The 21506-nt window shown below is 44.6% G+C and overlaps 1 protein-coding gene across 1 annotated transcript in view; it reads left to right on the top strand.

Moving 5' to 3' along the window:
- The window catches only part of LOC147102845 (uncharacterized), a 30901-nt gene extending 9767 nt beyond the window's left edge, over positions 1-21134 (top strand). The window contains exons 2-4 of the mRNA XM_085963728.1: positions 1109-1262; positions 13459-13629; positions 19126-21134. Coding sequence (XP_085819854.1) covers positions 1113-1262; positions 13459-13629; positions 19126-19896 — 1092 coding nt within the window. The 5' untranslated portion in view covers positions 1109-1112 and the 3' untranslated portion in view covers positions 19897-21134. The remainder of the gene's footprint in view (positions 1-1108; positions 1263-13458; positions 13630-19125) is intronic.
- The last annotated feature ends 372 nt before the right edge of the window (positions 21135-21506 follow it).

Below are 21506 nucleotides of genomic sequence, written 5' to 3' on the forward strand. Positions count from 1 at the left end.
ATATTAAACATCATGACCGCTTCCTAGGTAGTGTACATTAACATACATGATAAAGTGCTTGGCTTTACACAGTATCTGGATATTTATTAAATGAAAGCCTTCCCTGTTAATCAAATTGAGGGAGTTGTTATGAAGGGCTTTCAGTGATACATGTTCCGTCAATTGCTCCTTATACCTGTGGGAACACTGCCGATCTGTAGAATTGGACAGTTTCTTTGTTTTGCAGGTTCCAAGGAGAAGTCGAATCTGAAGAGAGCATCAGTGACATTATTTATACAATGGTGTGCTGTTGCCTGTCCAAATTGATAGTGATAACTCAAGGATGCCTGAAAGGAGTCAGTGGCAAAAGGTTCAAGGAAATGGCCACTTTCACTGCTAAGTACCTTGGGACATTTCACTATGTTAAAGGCGCTATATAAATGCAAATTGCTGTTGTTGGTGGACTGAAGAGTTCCTGTTGGAGTCTTAAACATATTCTGTAATGCCTCACTGTAAATTTCTTCAATCTAGCCTCTTCCATTTCCTCCTCCACCCCATTCACAGCACAGTATCTGGATGGTTATTGAATGAAAGCCTTCCCTATTAATCAAATTGAGGGAGTTGTTATGAAGGGCTCACCATAACTGGCAGGAGAAGTCTTCAGGAAAACTCCAGATCTGCAAAGAGCAAGAATCCATGCAAAGTTTTGCAAAGCTTCAGATATCACAACCACAATGGCCTCCTCAGGGATAACGCTGCACTGCTCATGCCACCACCTATATACAGTAATCGTGTTTTCAGAGATCAGGTTTGGGGTGATAATTTGGGGAAATTACGTGGAGGCTCTGGCCACATCCACCTGCCCTCAATTACATGTGCTGGGGCAGGCTCTCAGTGGCTCATGCTGCAGACTGGTGGGTTTTAAGAAGGATAATCTTGGCACAACTTTTTTGGGACGGTATTATGGTGTTCACTATATTGTCCCATTTTATTGTTTTTATTACCCCAATACTGACCAAAGACAGTCAGTAAAAAGATGGAAAATACAGCCCAATTAGTTCCTACAAAGTAAGCATGTTCTGTTTTTACCTGTTAAGTCACCTGTTTAATTTACTTTTTGTGCTCGTAGGAGAATGCAGGACTTCATGCGACATGATGTACGACAGGTGCAAAACTTTATCAAGAGTGGAAATCAGTTTTTGAAGACGGTTCGGTTATTCTTTGCAAAATCTGTGCGAGAGGGAAAGCTTTCTCAAGATAAAGGAAAAGCCTACTTCAAAGAGGTATTTTTTTAACTTGTATGTTAAAGACACATAAAACTTGGAAAGTGGGTGACCCAGTTTTCCCTCTGAATAGCAAACATACTGTTGAATTGATAACTTGGTTTTACTAATTTTGAAATATTTTAATTGATGTACAGGTTGGCGTTTCTCCCACTATCCACCTGATTTTGTGGCACTAAGTGAGTGGGCAGATAGGGAAGGGGATCCGTTACACCAGGTCCCCACTCACTTCTGCATCGTAATTCCACCCGAACACCATATGCAGCACGCTGTCTGTCACCGCCCTCTTATAAACACAAGAACCGTGAGAGCGGAATCCCCAGGCTCTTCAGCCAAGGACAGCAGAGGACAGCATCTCTTCACCCTCCAGTCAGCTACATCTTCTTCCTTATGTTCCACCCTAGCTGCACCTGCTCACTCATGCTCTGTGTTTCATAGAAACATAGAAGATAGGAGCAGGAGTAGGCCATTCGGCCCCTCGAGCCTGCTCCGCCATTCAATGCCATCATGGCTGACCATCCAAATTCAGTACCCGGTCCCTGCTTTCTCCCCATACCCCTTGATCCCTTTAGCCTTAAGAAATATATCCAACTCTTTCTTGAATATATTTAATGTATTGGCCTCTACTGCCTTCTTTGGTAGAGAATTCCACAGGTTCACCACTCTCTGGGTGAAGAAATTCCTCCTCATTTCCATCCCAAATGGCCTACCCCTTATCCTTAGACTGTGACCCCTGGTTCTGGACTCCCCGACCATCGGGAACATCCTTCCTGCATCTAGTCTGTCCAATCCTGTCAGAATTTTATAAGTTTCAATGAGATCCCCTCTCATTCTTCTAAACTCCAGCGAGTACAAGCCCATTCGACCCAATCTCTCCTCATACGTCATTCCTGCCATCCCAGGTATCAGCCTGGTGAATCTTCGCTGAACTCCTTCCATGGCAAGAACATCCTTCCTCAGATAAGGCGACCAAAACTGCACATAATACTCAAGATGTGGTCTCACCAAGGCCCTGTACAACTGCAGCAAGACATCCTTGTTCCTGTACTCAAATCCTCTCGCTACGAGGGCCAACATACCATTTGCCTTCTTAACCGCCTGCTGCACCTGCATGCTTACCTTCAGCGACTGGTGCACAAGGACACCCAGGTCTCATTGCACTTCCGCTTCTCCAAATCTATTGCCATTCAGATAATAATCTGCCTTCCTGTTTTTGCCACCAAAGTAGATAACCTCGCATTTATCCACGTTATATTGCATCTGCCATGCTTTTGCCCAATCACCCAACCTGTCCAAGTCATCCTGGAGTTTCTCGGCATCCTCCTCACAGCACACACGCCCATCCAGCTTTGTGTCGACTGCAAATTTGGAGATATTACATCTAGTTCCCTTGTCTAGATCATTAATATATATTGTGAATAGCTGGGGCCCAAGGACCGATCCCTGCGGTACCCCACTAGTCATTGCTTGCCACTCGGAAAAAGCCCCGTTTATTCCAACTCTTTGCTTTCTGTCTGCCAACCAGTTCTCTATCCAAGTCAATACCTTGCCCCCAATCCCATGTGCCTTAACTTTACACGCTAATCTCTTATGCGGGACCTTATCAAAAGCCTTCTGAAAGTCCAAATACACCACATCCACTGGTTCTCCCTTATCTATTTTACCAGTTACACCCTCAAAAAATTCCAGTAGATTAGTCAAGCACGATTTTCCTTTTGTAAATCCCTGTTGACTTTGTCCGATCCTGTCACTGTTTTCCAAGTGCTCTGCTATTACATCTTTTATAATGGACTCTAGCATTTTCCCCACTACCAATGTCAGGCTTACCGGTCTGTAATTCCCCGTTTTCTCTCTACCACCTTTTCTGAATAGTGGGGTAACATTAGCTACCCTCCAATACATGGGTACTGTTCCAGATTCCATCGAATGTTGGAAGATGATCAGCAAAGCATCAACTATTTCTAGGGCCACTTCCTTAAGTACCCTAGGATGTAGATTATCAGGCCCTGGGGATTTATCGGCCTTCAATCCCATCAATTTCCCTAACACCATTTCCCTACAAATACTGATTTCTTTCAGTTCCTCCCTTTCATCAGACTCTATGTTCCCCGACATCTCAGGGAATTTATTTGTGTCCTCCTTTGTGAAGACAGAACCAAAATATGTATTTAATTGGTCTGCCATTTCTTTGTTACCCCATTATAAATTCCCCTGATTCTGACTGCAAGGGACCTACGCTTGACTTCACCAATCTTTTTCTCTTCACCTATCTATAAAAGCTTTTACAGTCAGTTTTTATGTTCCCTGCAAGCTTACTCGCATTCTATTTCCCCTTTCTTAATTAATCCCTTTGTCCTCCTTTGTTGAATCCTAAACTCCTCCCATTCCTCAGGTTTACTGCTTTTTCTGGCCAATTTATATGTCCTCTCCTTGGATCTTATGCTATCCCTAATTTCCCTTGTTAGCCATGGTTGAGTCACCTTTTTTGTTTTATTTTTATGCCAAACTGGGATGAACAAATTCTGTAGTTCATCGATGCGGTCTTTGAATGTTTGCCATTGCCTATCCACCGTCAACCCTTTGAGTGACATTCCCCAATCAATCCTACCCAACTCGCGCCTCAGACCATCGTAGTTTCCTTTATTTCACTCCCATCTGGCTCATTTTCCATTTCCCTGGCAATGAATGTCTCTGAGTTCATGCTTGGGAGGGATGGAGTGAGTGACAGTGCATGGGATGAAGCGCTGGAAGGGACCGATTCTTCGTTCGGAATATCGAGAGGAGAAAAGGGGAAGAGAGCTTAGAATGTGTTGCTGAGGAGCAGAGTTCACATGTGACTTTCAGTAGTGCCATGAGGGTTTGGTGATTTGCTGACAGGTAATGTGGGATATAATAGGATGAGGAGGCCGACAATGTCATCACACACCTGCAGCTGGTACCTGCCTCCCTACTCCCCCATCGCCAACTCCCTCTGTGGCCTCTTTCTACAGGATCTGAATGCTTTCTCTTCTTAGGGGTCAGAGGGATGGGAAGTAGATTTGAAGGCCTGCACCATAACAGCTGACATTATTTTGGAAGCGCAACTGTAAGTTTGTTACTGAGCATCTGTCAGGTCTATAGGAGCGCTGAGGGTTCCCAGATTCAATGAAGAATCTGCGGAAGTGCTTCTGCATGAATTTAGGCAGATGGGGGAGGGGCTTTTTGGTACAGCGCAACGCAGCCCCAAAGAGAGCAGCAGCAGCAGCAGTTTCTGGGTCCACCGGTTGCCAATCTCTCTCTGCTGTTATGGGCTGCCATATCCTTGCAGAAATTAAAATTCCAATGCGATGCAGTAAAACCCATGTCAGCAGGCAGCCCATAATGGGGTGATTACAGGTTTATGCACCAATCAGTTAGATTCCATGCGAGGCTTTTAGTACTGTAACTACATGTGAGGCCGTGTTGAGAAACAGTTCCAGGTGAAGGCTGGGGATGTGAAAGGCACCACATGGCCCACTGGACATAGTAAACAATTCAAGCATTTTAACACAGTGTGAGGGGAAGTCAATGTTCATGGCTAATGTACTTAGTACAGTGCATTATTAGAAGGTATGACTGGGTCCACTTACCTTCCCAGCCTGGTGAAGTCATTAAACTCTTTCAAGCATTGAGTTGACTTGTGTGAATGTTGGAGTTGGCTCTGACCACCTCCGGCCACAGCACCTTCCCGGCTCTGCCTAACTTCATGCAGATGCACTTTTATAGCTTTGTCACTTAACCCTGGGAACTCCCAGCCCTCCTGCAGACCTCCCAGGCATTCTTTGGATCCAAAACAGTTTTAGCTGCCATGGCCTCTGACGTAACAAAAGAGTCTCACACATCAAGGAACTTTAAAGTAAGCTTTAAGCAACTTATAATTAAACTATATACAAGAGCGGTCTTCACCATGCCTCTAGGTGAAGCCCTTTTACCATACTGAGCAGTTCAGTATTTATACTAGTCCAAACACAGGAAGTGACGTATGCACAGGAAGTGATGTATGCACAGAGTTCACAGTTCACAGGAAGTGATGTGCACATAACTTCCCGGAAGTTATTATTATTATCACATTCTTCCCTCCTGCGAGATTAGAAGGCTGTGGTCTTCCTTTTATTCCGCAGCCGCCGAACGAGGAAGAGTCGCACCCATTTGGGTTTCCGTCGTAGAGGGTCGCTGGTCCGCTTACATGCTGTTGGCCATTGGTCAGAGTCTGTGTGGCCTGGATTACCCTGTGAAGGGTCGGGGAGATCATGACTTCGTGTACGAATCCCAATAGGTGCAGAGTCGGTCTGTCTCTGTTCAGAGGGAGGTGCAGAGCTGGTCTGTGGCGGATCAGTACTTTGGTGCGCGGTACTGGGAGGGTCGCAACTTTGAGTACGGGGTTCTACCGGCACCAAGCTAGTTGGTGTCAGATCAGGATCCTGGAGAGGGGTACCCGGTAGGTTCCAAGAGGCTCCTGGTAAAATACCATCACTCGATGTCCCACTAGGTCCTGGTGGGCAGGGAGCCAGATCCCGTAATGATACGGTAGATTCTCGGCCGTCGGGATATCGTATGTATGCATAGGTGGGGTTGGCATCGGTTAGTTCGACCTCGTCTACGAGAGGGTCATTTTTAGACGTCCGAACGTATCTTCGGAGTAGTACAGGTCCAGGAGTAGTTAGCCATGACGGGAGGGATGTCCCATAAGATGAGCGACGCTGGAATCCAAAGAACCGCTCATGAGGTGTAGTATTTGTGGCTGTAGAAAGAAGGGACCGTATAGAGTGCAATGCATCCGGAAGCACTGTTTCCCATTGCTGGTTTGGTAGGCCCCGAGATCTTAAAGCAAGATGTACGGAATTCCAGATGATACCGTTATACCTCTCTACCTGCCCATTTCCGATGGGATGATATGGCGTCGTTTTGCTTGTAGCAATTCCCCGTTCTGAGAGGTAGTCCTTGAGTTCCCTTGACATAAAGGATGGACCCCGATCCGAGTGAATGTAAGCCGCCATGCCACAGAGAGAAAATACCTGCTCAAGGCAGCAGATTACTGTGGATGCCAGCATATTAGAGCAGGGGAAGGCAAACGGAAAACGTGAATATTCATCAATCATGGTGAGCAAATATGTGTTCCGAGTTGAAGAGGGTACTGGGCCCTTAAAATCGATGCTAAGTCGTTGCATCGGTTGGGTTGCGTGTATGAGCATACCATCTGAGGGGCGGAAGAACTGAGGTTTTAATTCTGCACAAAGCCGGCATTCTGAGCACATTTTCTTTACATCTCCAGTAGAAAAAGGGAGATTCCGTGATCGTACGAAATGTAGCATGCGCGTAACGCCAGGATGACACAATCCATTATGGACATCTATGAGAGTAGAGGACGACATAGTGGAGCAGAATGCTCGTGTGAGGGTATCCGGGGCCACATTCTCCTTGCCAGGTCGATAGTGAATGGTGTAACCAAAAGAGGCCAGTTCCATCCTCCAAAGCTGTATTTTATTATTCTTAATTTTGGTTCGTTTTCGATTATCGAGCATGAAGGCGACTGATCGCTGGTCCGTGATTAATGTAAAGTGCTGGCGAGCTAGGAAATGGTTCCACTTCCGTACCGCCTCTATGATGGCTGTGGCTTCCTTCTCAACCGGAGGATAATGTAGCTCGGCACGTTGCAAGGTCCTGGACATAAATGCTACAGGACGACCTTCCTGATTTAGAGTAGCCGAGATCGCCACCTCCGAGGCATCACATTCGACTATGAAAGGGAGATTCTCATCGATGGAGTGAAGAGCCGCTTTCTCCAACTGTTTTTTGAGAAGGTTAAAGGCTGCAACAGCCGCTGTTTCCAATGGAAATGATCGAGCATGCAGCAAGGGTTGGATTTTGTCTGAAAAATGAGGAATCCATTTAGCGTAGTATGCAAACAGACCGAGAGCCTGACGTAAAGAAGCCGGATTCTTAGGTGACGGGAGCTCTTGGAGCGGGCGAAGTCTTTCTGGGTCTGGCTTAATGATACCATTGCCTACGCAGTAGCCAAGGATGTTGATGGTCGGTTGCGACTCAACAGATTTAGATTCATTCAAAGTTAAGTTACGGTGATGGAGGGCATCCCGAAATTTTTGGAGGTTGGCGTCGTGTTCCTGTTGATCGTGACCTGCAATAGTAATGTTATCAAGATAGGGAAAAGTGTCCCTTAAGTTTTCCTGCTTAACCAGGCCATCCATTGCCCGTTGGAAGACAGCCACTCCATTAGTAACCCCGAATGGGAGGCGACGAAATTGGTACAGCCGTCCATTAGCCTCAAAGGTCGTGTACTGCTTATCTGAGACCTTCAAGGGTACCTGATGATAGGCACTTTTTAAATCGTAAGTTGAGAACACTTTGTATTCGGCCAGTTTATTAACCATATCATCAATGCGTGGCAATGGGTAGGCGTCCAAGTCAGTATATTGATTGATGGTTTGCGAATAATCAATGCATAGTCGTTGTTTGTGAGGTTTTAGAGGGTTCTTGACGATGACGATTTGAGCCTGCCAGGGCGACGAACATGGTTCGATGATATCCTCTGCTAAAAGTCGAGAGATTTCAGCCTCAATAAAAGATTGGTCTTCCTGACTAAAGCGCCGCGATTTCGTTATTATTGGTTTGCATCGAGGAGGAATACTGGCAAATAATGAGGGTTCATCAAGTGAAGCTGCTGATAATGCACAAAACGGTAATTTAGACAGTATATTAGAAATAGTAAGTCCAGGTTTGGATCCGCTGAACTCAGTTTCTTATGCTGTTTTTGAAAATCCAGCCCTAAGATGAGATCACTACATAAGTCCTTGAGCACCGAAAGTCGGGTGGAGGGATACATGCGACCATTAAGTGTCATATCAATAATACAAAAGCCGGAGATTCTGGTATTAAGTGATGACTGAGCCATCGCAATTGCCTGGTCCGATGGGAAGATATGTAGTTTCAATTTCGCAACAATCTGTTCTCTAATGAAACTATCAGTACTTCCTGAGTCAATTAAGGCATCTAAGGTATGCCCATTAATTGAAACTTTTGTAGCTGCATGAAACAGGTTCTGTGGGCAAGCAGCTGTAATTGGTGTGGTTGCACAGAGAGTGGCTGAAACTCTAGGTGTGCTTCTTCGGGAGAGAGCTCGAGAGGAAGCTTGATAGGTCCTAGCCGGAGCATCTTTATAGGCCCTAATTGGGGCAGTTCGGTAGGCCTTAGCTGGATAGGCCCTCGTAGAGGCTCTTGATTGGCAAACTTTTGCAAAGTGTCCCTTTTTATCGCAATGACTGCAGATCGCATTGTGAACAGGGCAGAATTTCCTAGGGTGAAAAGAATCTCCACAAAAGAAGCATTCCTTCCTAGATTGCCAAGAGGCTGCTAAAGTGGGGTCATACTCTTCTTCATCAGAAGTATCATCAGGATTAGATTCCTCCATGATAGGGTTCACCTGAGGCCACTTGAATCGTCTGGTTGCAGTTACAGCAGCAGATCGAGATCTGGGCAGCTGATAGAGGTCTGCATTTTTCTTTGCCAAATCCAGAGAACAAGCCAGGTCAAAAGCCTTTTGTAGCTCAAGTGTTTTACTTTCTAGTAGACGCTGGCGTATAAATGGAGAGGCAATCCCGCAGATGAAAGCATCACGAATCATTTCTTCGCGGTACAGCTCAGCCGAGGCTGCCTGAAAGTTACAATCTACGCTGAGCCTGCGAAGTTCTTGAAGGAATTCGTTAATCGATTCCCCTGGCCCTTGTCGGGCTGTGGCCAGTAGATGTCTAGCATAGACCTCATTTGCGGTCTTGGCATATAGTTTTTTAAGTGCCCGGATCACCTCATCGTAATTATCCCATTCATCAACATATTCAAACACTGTTGGGGTCACATAGTTGATAAGTATCCTCAGTTTAGTAGAAGCATTCGCTTTACATTCATCAAGAAAATTCTCAAAAGTACGGTACCAATGCTTCCATACCCTGCCAGCTGCTGGTGCGTTTGGGTCCAAGTCCAGACGAGTAGGTTTAAGGATGTTTTCCATGATGGGTGGTTCCCTGGATCCTTAACTCCGAGTTTGTCCGAAGGTCTAGTATTTGTGAGTGTAAATACTAAGTTGCTTAAATTGATGTAACAAAAGAGTCTCACACATCAAGGAACTTTAAAGTAAGCTTTAAGCAACTTATAATTAAACTATATACAAGAGCGGTCTTCACCATGCCTCTAGGTGAAGCCCTTTTACCATACTGAGTAGTTCAGTATTTATACTAGTCCAAACACAGGAAGTGACGTATGCACAGGAAGTGATGTATGCACAGAGTTCACAGTTCACAGGAAGTGATGTGCACATAACTTCCCGGAAGTTATTATTATTATCACAGCCTCTTTACGTTGTGACAGGCCCTTTAATGCTGCAGCAGCACACTGGTTCCCACCCCCAAATGGTGAGCTTCCAATGACTGCAATGCTCCTACATGAATAATGGCAACTTGGGCACAGTACCAGAGGGTGATCTCTGCCTGTGGAGCCGTACCCCAGTGGTGAAAGGAGAGCAAGGGGAGGAAAAGGAAAAACTGCTGGAATTGTTCACTAGCAATAAACTCATTTGCTATATATTTTTTTCCATTCTCACAATGTGGGTGATGATGTGAAGGCCACATTTATTGTCCATCCCTAGTTGTTTTGAGAAGGTCGTGGTGGGCCTTCTCCTTGATCCGCTGTAGGGATACAGATGTTCCAGTGATTCATGAACCTGGACAGTAGTCAGTCAAAGAAAGTCACACGTATACGTTAGGTTCGTTAATCAGAAAGTGATTATTTAATGATTTAAACAATTGACACAAGCATCAAGCAAATCAATAAATGGAGACAACCGTAAAACGAAGGATTTCAGCATCAAGGCAGAAGAGTGATCAGCTCTCTCGTAGCTCTATAAGCTTCTTCTTGTTCTTGGGCGTCCTTCCTCTAGGCGTAGATTCTCAGGACACCTCCGACTGCAGTAAAGAATCTGCTACGATGTCCCATTTTTATATGATTTTTGCCAGTTGGGGTGTGAGTTAAAGTTAAGAGAAGTCCCATTTTGGCCACTCACCCACTGCTACATTAACGTTGGGCGGTTGACTGGGCCGTTCAGAATGGTGTGAACCCAGGCACAGCCTTTCCACCATGTGAAACCAACATGTGAAACCTCCTATAGCCTTCTGTCCATGCGAAACCAGCGTGTGAAGTCTTCTGTAGCCTCTTGTCCGTGTGAAACCAGGTGCTGTACCTTTAGTTGTCTTTCTCAAGGGTTTCTAACTGTTTTAGCACTGTTTTTCCAAAGGCCTGTGCGAAGCTTCGAAAAGCTTCTCGAAGTGTCTGCACATTGCTGCCTTTGCACTTTAAACTTACAGGCCTAGAAATTGAGTTTGCGCTGCGCCAGGGCTTTAGCGCCGGAAGTTAGCGCCGGCGCTAAGTCCCTTTGCGCGCGCCAAAAATTCAGTAGCGCCGCGCCCAAACGGCTGCCGGCGCTACTGAAGGGTTTTAGCGCCTGAAAACTGGCGCAACGCGCCGCATTGCGGCGCTATTCCGGCGCTGCGGCGCCCGCTGTGGTGCGGCAGGCTCGGGAAGTGCAGGCCTCCTCCTTCCGTTAAGGAGGAGCTGCCTGCACCCGGCCGCGGCCCGCGCAAATCTCTTCAAAAATGAGCCCGGCACCTCGGACAAGTGCCGGGCTTGCATCTGTTCCGGGGGGGCGGGGGGGAGAAGTCCGGGGAGGGAGCTGCGGGCAGGCGGCCGGCGGGAAAGCGTCCGGCCGCCGCGCCTCCTTAAAGCGCCGGCGCAGACTCCGGCAACACTCGTTTGCTGGAGTCTTAGTTGCGGCTGCCACTGGCGAGGCGGCCGCAACTGAATTTCGGCTTGGGGCCGGGTTACCACGGCAACCGGGACGCTGCACATACCGATGACGTCATCGGTGCCGGCGCAGCGCTACCGGTCTACCGCCGCGGAAGGGCCCCAGGCAATTTAGGAACCGGCGCCAATTGCAGCGCTAGGCCCTCTAGCGCCACAAAATCGGTGCTAAGGGCACTGAATTTCTAGGCCACAATGTCCAAATGTAATGTCCAAAGGGGCAAAGTCAAACCTTTCCTTCACTGCTGAAGTCCTTCTGGTGCTCCCACACAACGGTGTTCGGTAAGGAATTCCAGCATATTAACCCAGTGACAGTGAAGGAATGTCAAGTGAAGGAACAGTGAAGATGTGTAACTTGGAGAGGAACCTGGAGGTGATGGTGTTCCCAGGACATTGCTGCTCTTGTCCTTCTTGGTGGTAGAGTTAGCAAGGGAGGGAGGTGCTGTTGAAGTAACCTTGGTGAGTTGCTGCACCACATCTTGTAGATCATACAAACTGCAGCCACAGTCCACCATTGAGGGAGGGTGTGGATATTGAGTCCAGTGGCAGGGGCACCGATCAAACTAACTGTTCTGTCCTGGATGGTGTGATGCCACAGTTGAACCCATCCAGGAGAGTGGTGAGTATTCCATCACATTCCTGAATTCAGCCTTGTAAATGGTGGAGAGGATTTGTGGGGCAGGATGTGAGCCACTACTCAATACCCAGATTCTGCTCTGCTTTATCAGTGTTGAGATGTCTGGTCCAGTTCAGCTTCTGCTCAGTGGTGACCCCCCAAAGTGTTGATGATGCTGAACTCAGCGATGGTGGTGCCTTTGAAGGTGAAGAGGAGATAGCTTGGCTTTCTCTTGTTTGGAATGGTTATTACTTGGCACTCATATGGTGCGAATGTTACTTCTCACTTGACAGACCAAGCCTGGATGTTATCCAGGTCCTGCTGTAAGCTGGCATGGGTTGCTTTATTGTCAGAAGAGTTGCAAACGGAGCTGGACACTCTGGAATTGTCAGCGAACAGCTCCATTGCTTCCTCTCTTAACTCTTCCTCACCGCCCACCCACCCTGCCCTCACCCTGTAAGTTATGTCAGTTCCATGTGTTGACACTGAAGCAGGGAAATCGCTGCTTTCCTTGTGCCTTGGGATGATATTTCTTTGTTAAAGGTACTATATAAATGCAAGTTGTCATTATTGTTGATGAAGCTGAAGATGGTTGGGCCAAGTACACTTCCCCGAGGAACTCCTGCAGTGATGTCCTGGGGTTGTGAAGATTGGCCTTCAACAACAAAAAACACCTTCCTTTGCTCTAAGTATGGATCCAGCCACTGGAGAGTTTTTCCTTTGTTGCCCATTGAATTTAGTTTTGCTAGGACTTCTTTGTGCCGTACTTGGTCGATTGCTGTCTTGATGTCGAGAGCAGCTACTCTCACCTCTCCTGTGGCATTTTGCTCTTGTCTGGATCAAGGTTGTGATGAGGTCTGGAGTCAAATGGTTCTGGTGGAACCTGAGCTGTGAGTCAGTGAGCAGATCACTGGTGAGTAGGTGTCTCCTAATGCTACTACTGATAACTCCTTTCATCGTTTTTACTGATGATAGCAGGGAAGCTGAGAGGGCTGTAATTGGCTAGATTAGATTTATCCTTTTTTTTGTGCATCGCTCATACCAGGACAATCTTCCATCTTGTTGGGTAGATGCCAGTGTGCTGGAAAGAAAGAACTTGCATTTAAAAAGTGCCTTTTCATGACCTCAGGCATCCCAAAGTGCTTCACAGCCAATTAAGTGCTTTTGAAGTGAAGTATTGTAGGCAAACGTAGCAGCCAAATAGGTGCACAGTAAAATCCCACAAACAGCAATGAGATAAATGACCAGATCGAATCTGTTTTAATGCTGTTGGTCAAGGGATCAATGCTGGAATAGCTTGGCTAGGAAGGCAACTAGCTCTGGTGCATAGGACTTCAGCACTACAGCCAGGATGTTGTCAGGGACCCCTAGCGTTTGCACTCAGCACCTTCATAATGCCATGTGGAGTGAACCAAATTGGGTGGACACTGCTTTCTGTGATGGTGGGGACCTCACGAGACCGAGCAGAATCATCCACTTGGCACTTTTGGCTGAAGACGCTTGCAATCACTTCAGCCTCGTCTCTTATACTCACATGCTGGGATCCACCATGGTTGAGGATGAGAATATTTCTCACATTTTCTGCTTTTATTTCACTCTAACTCAACTAGTTTAATTTTAATACCTGCTTTTTTAATAAGTACATCCTTGTTAATGACTAAAATGTTATATGTTAACATGTTTTTTTTAATTTTGCAGATATTGCATACAATATTATTTTATGGCAACATTAATCTTCCTATTATTCAACCGGAAGAACTTTTGGAACAAAGTGAAATCCAATTATTATCTTCTAAGTATCCAGATGTCTTTCAGAAATACAACACCCACCTCCCAACACGTCCTCCTTACGCGGTGCTACTTCATGCGGTAAGTTCAATCAGTTCACCCTGAGAAGCACAGTAGGTTAGAGCACAGAAATAGGCCATTTAGTCAGTGAAGTCTGAGCCACTTAGTCGAATCCCTGCTCACTCCCCACAACCTTTAATATTCCTATGCAAACGTACAGCCAGCCAGATTTTCCTCTGTGATTGGGGTTACTGCTGGAAGTTCACAAGAACTTTACTTCAGCAACCAATGTTGCAGTGCAGAGAACCAGCCCAATTTTACTTGGTGTAGCATCATTCAGAATTTATGGTAGGTTTCTGGCACTCCTCTATAGTGAATCCACCTTGCAGGGTGAGGCTGGGGGGACAATCCAGTGCTGCTGCAACATCTGAAAGAGCCAAGGCAGCCATTTTGTGTTAAGCTCACTGCAGTGTCTGAGGTTGGTGCTTCTCCAGGGCACGGTGTTGGGTATTTTGAATGTTGTATTTGAATTGTCACACATAGCTTACCGTAGTTGTGATGTGCAATGCACTATGGGAAATAGAGTGCATTGAGTTGAGAAGATTCTCTGGAAAGTGATGGCTGTTAACTGAACTCTGTCTCCTGCGTACTCTTTTAATTGTTATACAAGCAAGGTTATTAAACTCTTGAGATTTAACACACGGTGCTCACAAAGACTCTTCAGTTGAGGTGTTACTGTCTGTAATCCAGCAAAGGAAGACCCAGTTTTTTGAACCCTCTGAGGAAAGAAGGTTCACAGAGCGCATGATTATGGCCTTCTGAAAGGAGGTGTTCTTGGCAATGAGTATCACCACAAGCAATCTCCCCCACCTCCCGACACCAGCCCCCCACCCCCATCCCCTAAAGGCCACGGAAAGTCAAAAATAGTTGCGTTCTCCAGGGCTTCCAAGGTAGCTGGAGGCAGTCAAACCTTGTAACAGATAACAGTTCTAAGCATATTTTCCAGTTTTAGCCACGTTGCCCTCACTGTATTGAACATCACCTGCAACTTACCAGTAATGTGCAAGAGGTACCACAATACCCTTGATAGTCCTTTCCTCCTCTGAAAATATTCACATATCACTTGGAGGGTGTGAGTCTAGATGGGGTAGAGGAACAAAGGGATCTCGGAGTACAAATCACTAAAAGTTGCGACACAGGTTAGCAAGGCCGTAAAAAAAGCAAACCAAGCACTAGGGTTTATTTCTAGAGGTATAGTATTGAAAAGTAGTGAAGTTATGCTAAACCTGTATCGAACCTTGCTTAGACTACACTTAGAGTACTGCGTGCAGTTCTGGTCACCATATAAAAAGGATATAGAGGCACTGGAGGGGGTGCAGAGAAGATTTACAAGGATGATACCAGAAATGCGAGGGTATACATATCAGGAAAGAATGAACAGGCTGGGTCTCTTTTCTCTTGAAAAAAGAAGGCTGAGGGGTGACCTAATAGAGGTCTTTAAAATTATGAAAAATTTTGAGAGAGTGGATACAGAGAGAATGTTTCCACTTGTGGGAAAGAACATAACTAGAGACCATCAATATAAGATAGCCACCAAGAAATCCAATAGGGAATTCAGAAGAAACTTCTTTACTCAGAGAGTGGTGAGAATGTGGAACTCACTACCACAGGGAGTGGTTGAAGCGAATAGTATAGATACATTTAAGGGGGGGCTAGACAAGCATATGAGGGAAAAGGGAATAGAGGGTTATGCTGATGGATTTAGATGAGGAAAGACGGGAGGAGGCTCGAGTGGAGCATAAACGCCAGCATGGACTGGTTGGGCCAAATAGCTGTTTTTGTGCCGTATCTATATATATAAAAGGATCTGTCTGTCTGTCTGTCCTCCGGTGTGCGTCTGTCCGGCTATGCACTCGAAAGTTATAGAGCGTACCTACGCATGCATTACCTCCAAAGAAAGCTTACGATTCCAGAACCGTCATAAGCGTATTTACTTTTCGGTCGGACGAAAATTGTTCACGCCTTATGCAAAAAACCTTCAAAATTAAACTCATTATCTGCTAATTAGCATTGATTGACTGACGTCAAGGTTCGACCAATCCTGTGCCATCACGATTGACCAATCCTACAGTTCAGTCGCCTGATGGTTGGCCAATCGCTGCGTCTGTGGGCGGGACTAATCATTTTCATCTCAGGGATGTGGCAGCCATTGCCTCAAGCTAAAAACCCCATTTACTTCCAGCTCAAAATCTGCTGATCCGGCTTCGAAAAAGTTAGTATCTCTTATGTTATTTTTAAAAGATTTACCAAAAACGTTTTATAAGTACTTTCACTTTCATCTTTCAAGGTATTAAAAGGTAGAAATGTTGCCCGGCAGCAGATTGAGAGAGGGACACAGAGACAGGGCCCAAAAGCCTGGGACTCGATTTAAAATGTTGCCCGGCACCAGATTCACAGAGGGACACAGAGAGGCCCCAAAGCCTGGCACTCGATTTAAACCGCCCGGCCCAAAACAGCCCTGGCAAAGTCGGGCTCCCCCAGCTAGTATCCTATGTAATCCTATGTATTCCTTTTTTCACAGCTGAACATGTCAGGAAGCTGTGGGACGCTTAGATGATGGGTTTTTCATTGCCAGCACCTGTTCTCCCCCACGTTATGGAACGTCTTAAGAAAGCCGAATTGTATTCCATATGATGGCATATAGAGTATCTTCATTCAATACTTCCTTATTAATGGGAAAATGGCCCACAACCAAAGACAACGATGTATCGCCTCAATTCACCCAAGGCTCCTGCTAGAAGTCATTGGCCAGCTCCCTCAGAACCTCCTACCACTGTAGGAGAATTAGAAGGCTAGGATGGTAGGGCAAATATAGCAGGCATCCAGGGGAGACTCGGTGGTCTTAAACAGTAGGAAGGCTGTTAGATTTGTTTTCAGTGAGATACTTTTGTCACTGATGGAATATCTGTGGAATGGTGGGAGAATGCCTCAGCAAAGGAGTTTCAAAATGATCTCCAAAATGGGGGCCTTGTTAGTTATAAAGGAGAACTACATGCCAGCTAGCGACTGAGTTGAGTTTGTTGTCAAAGGGGACTGTGATGGCAGGATGCAATTTTTACAAAGTAGTTGGTGTTGGAGTCTGATAGAAGATCCCTTTCCACTGCTAGTTTCCAGTCCCTCTCTTTCTCCATTACAATTTTTCTTGTCTTACTCTATTTTATTGATAATCTGTGATAGTCACTCTTCTGCTGAGCATTCTTGTTCTATCTAAGCTGCCATCTTATAAGCTCTTCCCCCTCCACAAATTCTCACTCTGATCAAATCAACACATCATCACGTTTCCTATTACAACTTATTCTTTCTCAGGACATCAATACTGTGGAACTCACTACTTCCCATAGTTTTTCCCTCTTGTAATCTTCAGACATTTAAAACTCAAGCTTTGTGTCGCCTAATCATTACTTCCCAATTTACCTTGCCTTCTCTTTCACTCTTTCCAGTCTTGATGGAATCTTACACTGTGGGCCTTGGCTCTCCACCTTGAGTTCATTCAATAATAAATGGGATGTTGAACTAAAGACTGTGTTAGGCAATGCACAGTGATTAGTACCGTAACAGTCTTTCTTCATTCATTATCTAACATTTACCAAATATTAGCTCACCATCAGTTGATAAATATCATAGGCACAATGGTCCCTTAACATGTTGGGAGGAGCTTCTGCTTCTCCCCCCTGTGTGCTGGACGGTAAACTGGAGTTTCAAGTGAGAAAGGAAATCTTGCAGGCCTTGAAAAGTGGCGCCACTAACAGACTATGACCTGAGTAAATGTCCAGCAACTCAGGACACTGGCACAGAAAAAAAAGAACACTGAGGTGGTCTAGAGATTAGTGCTTGGAGGAACAATATAGATTCTGGCTGAGATTAATAAAGCTTTGAATCTTCTGCAAGGTATTAAGAGTCCCAATGTACAATACAAGAGAAGAGAGTTAAATATATATTTTTGGCCACTGATGAGGTGAAAATCTGGAGTGGAAGAGATAACAGTACACCTGCTGCTAACTATATAGCTGGGTGGGAGGGTAAGCTGTGAGGAGGATGTCGTGAAACTCCAGTACGATTTGGACAGGTTGGGTGATTGGGCAGAAACATGGCAAATGCACTATAATGTGGATAAATGTGAGGTTATCCACTTTGGTGGCAAAAACAGGAAGGCAGATTATTATTTGAATGGCAATAGATTGGGAGAAGGGGAAGTGCAAAGAAACCTGGGTGTTCTTGTGCACCAGTCGCTGAAGGTAAGCATGCAGGTGCAGCAGGCGGTTAAGAAGGCAAATGGTATGTTGGCCTTCGTAGCAAGAGGGTTCGAGTACAGGAACAAGGATGTCTTGCTACAGTTGTACAGGGCCTTGGTGAGACCGTACCTTGAGTATTGTGTGCAGTTTTGGTCACCTTACCTGAGGAAGGACATTCTTGCCATGGAGGGAGTGCAGCGAAGATTCACCAGGCTGATACCTGGGGTGGCAGGAATGACGTATGAGGAGAGATTGGGCTTATACTCACTGGAGTTTAGAAGATTGAGAGGGGATCTCATCGAAACCTATAAAATTCTGTCAGCTCTGGACAGACTAGATACAGGAAGGATGTTTCTGATGACCGGGGAGTCCAGAACCAGGGGTCATAGTCTAAGGATAAGGGGTAAGCCATTTAGGACTGAAATGAGGAGGAATTTCTTCACCCAGAGAGTGGTGAACCTGTGGAATTCTCTGCCACAGAGGGCGGTGGAGGCCAGTTCATTAAATATATTCAAGAAAGAGTTGGATATATTTCTTGAGGCTAAAGGGATCAAGGGATATGGGGAGAAGGCAGGGACAGGGTACTGAATTTGGATGATCAGCCATGATCTCATTGATTGGCGGAGCAGGCTTGAAGGGCCGAATGGCCTACTCCTGCTCCTATCTTCTATGTTACTATGTTTATCCAGGACCTATTGCACTCCAAGGTTCTGTACTGTTTTCCTTAAAAGTTTCTGCTGGTAGGATTTAAGGAAATGTGCCAGGTTAAGACTCTACCTTGTAAGTCCTTTAGCTTCAGTGTTCAAAGATCACTACACAGTGGCTGGCCATCCAATCAAGGCCATCATCTCTGACATGACCTAGCACCCTGGGAAACCCAGCCCGCAGCCATTAAATATAAATGGCTGTCAAAATCTGAGGAATGCAGCCTCATTTAAATATTATAAACTTGGACCTGCCTCCCCAGAGCGGATTACTCAGCCACCAACCAACCCGCCGTGGTTAAACCAGAAGTAGGGACGTTTGCGGTGGATTGGGGTTGGGTTTCACATATTTAACAATTTAACCCCCTCTGACCCTCTCCCACCCATTGTGGGGGGTTAACATTCCCTCCCTGCCCCCCCCCCCCATTGTTTATCACATTTCAATATTTCTCTACATAACAGTGACTTACTTCCAAAGTAATTCATTGATTGTGAAGTGCTTTGGGCTGCCCTGGGGCCATGCAAGTTGTTATACAAATGCAAGTTGTTTCTTTATTGATTGGTACGTGTTTGTTTTACAGGTTGTTGAAATCACAAAAACAAGAAAGGTTGATGAAGTTTTGAATTGTCTGTTGGATCTGACTGAACAAATGTTTGTGGAAATTACTGATGCTGAAAGCAGCAAATGTGGAAATGTCTTTGTGTCAACAGTCATCAGCTACTGCCATTTTTGGGATGTTGATTTCGGAAGGCAGACAACAGATAATTATTTTGGTGCTTCAGTGTCATGTAAAGGAAGGAAGCAGAAAGAAATTATGATAGATATATTGTGCTATCGAACATGGCACAAGGCCATTTGCCTGGCAGTATGTATTGGCAACTGGTTTAATAAACAAGCTTTTAGATTTCCCCCTGAAGTACAATCCATAGCTTTTAAGATAAACCCTCCTGCACTCGGCACTACACCAGACAGACAACATTATCTCCCATCAGGTGTCCAGTTGCCTAACTCCCTTGAAATTAGCAGAATTCTCAGTCAACCTATAAGCTTAATTCCCAGAGCACCTTGTGAGAAATGCCACAATATGCTCACAGACATTAATTATGATCCAATTCTAGTAACTCATAAACATTGCGAATATGGCAACTGTGCTGAGTGTGAATCTCTAAGCCAGCTTCTGTACACTAACCCGGAAATTGTCAGGAGACTACAATTTCTAAATCCTTTATTTGAACAAATTGATCTACTTGATCAGCTGATTGGTAGAAAATGGGAAAGACTTAAAGATAATCTCAGATCATTAGGGCTTAATGTGGGAACTAATTTTTTATTTTATGATCCGTTTGCATAGAGAGTACTGCATTGGAGAGATTCCAACACTGAAAGCCCATTATATCATTCAGTACGTCACATACCTGGTAATCTAATAATCCAGTTGCATGTATACACCTGAGAAGTCTCACTCTTTGTACTATAAGATACAATTTAATGGACTGAAAATTCTGGGCAGCACCCGCACAATTCCCCAGTTTGTGCTTCCTGTGGGTGATCGTTCACACCAGGACGAGACCTGTCTGAGGAAATTTTAATTTTTTTTGAATTCCCAATTTTCAGATAGGCTTGTTTCTGTAATTCAATCAATTGCTCTACAATCAATTGCAGTAGACAAACTGGCCTTTTCAGATTTAACTAAACCCCAATGCCGATAGCAATACTGGATGCCCAGGCACCCCTAGGACCCAGCATTGTTAGGGTACAAATGACAGGAAATATGTGGTATAGCTTATTTCCCTCATTTGCATGGTATCATAATATAACCGCCCCGAAATGCAACACATATCCTGGGGGTTGGCATTTCAGTAATCAATCAAAATCAATCAATTTAAAAAGATGACGACATTTATGAGCACAGGTTAAATATATTTTATAAAACTGCAGATGAAAAATAAGTACTTGTAAATAAATCCCTAGCCTGGGACTGTGACGTGGTTTACAATGCATGCATAGGGGCTCTTTTTATCTTTCATTTTGAGTACAATTTATTCTACATTAATGTCACCTCCTTTAAAGATAACACACAAACAAAAATTAGAATAAAACAACTTTGTAGGAGACTTCATGACATAATGTATTTTATATCTATTGCAGCACTTATCTGATAAGTTTTACAGACTGAAATCATTTCAGTTTTATATTCTGATCTGTTCTGTGGGATTATTACATTCTTTTGCATTCAGCAAAGAGTTTGACTTAACCTGTCAACTTTTAACAACTATCAAAAGATTCTCAGTTTGTCAGAGAATTTGGTGGACAAGACAGGTTTTGCGTAAATAGCATTTTGTCTGTGTTGACAGTATTTGATGGGTTGGAATACAACAAGAAACTGATGACTTGTGTGATCAGAACCATGAATTGTTTGTAGATTTCGGCTACAGTGTATGTTGGAAACAATACATGTTTGTCAGAAAAAAGTATAGAGAGGATATAACCCACCAGGAACCAAAAGTTTCTGAATTTAATACACTGTTATTTCATCAAACTCAATGTAAATAAAAATTGTGCAAAGGAAATTCCAATTTTCAGTGTTTTTTATTTGAATAAAGATGAACGTGCAGTATGAACATGACAATAATATTTTTGCATGCAAATTACTGTATTATCTATTTGCACTTAGTTTGCACAGTGAGGTTCACACAAGTATGAATAACAAATGATATTTTCAGAGAAACTGATGAGATGAATTTAATTAAATCTTATAGATAAATACATACTCCAAAGATTGCACATATTTAAAGCTATATACTGTTAAAGTGACTTAACATTTAGTTGCAATATTTTTAATGTCAGCAAGAACTATTTTTCTGGTAATTCGTGGCGATACAAGTATTTACAGGTAAACTTAATGCTGTGCAATATTCAGACTTTTGTTCCTTCATTTACTTTCATGTCTCATTATATTTT

This window comes from Somniosus microcephalus, chromosome 21, assembly GCF_052327205.1.
Source record: "Somniosus microcephalus isolate GS21.2 chromosome 21, FLI_Smic_1.0, whole genome shotgun sequence".
Taxonomy (NCBI): domain Eukaryota; kingdom Metazoa; phylum Chordata; class Chondrichthyes; order Squaliformes; family Somniosidae; genus Somniosus; species Somniosus microcephalus.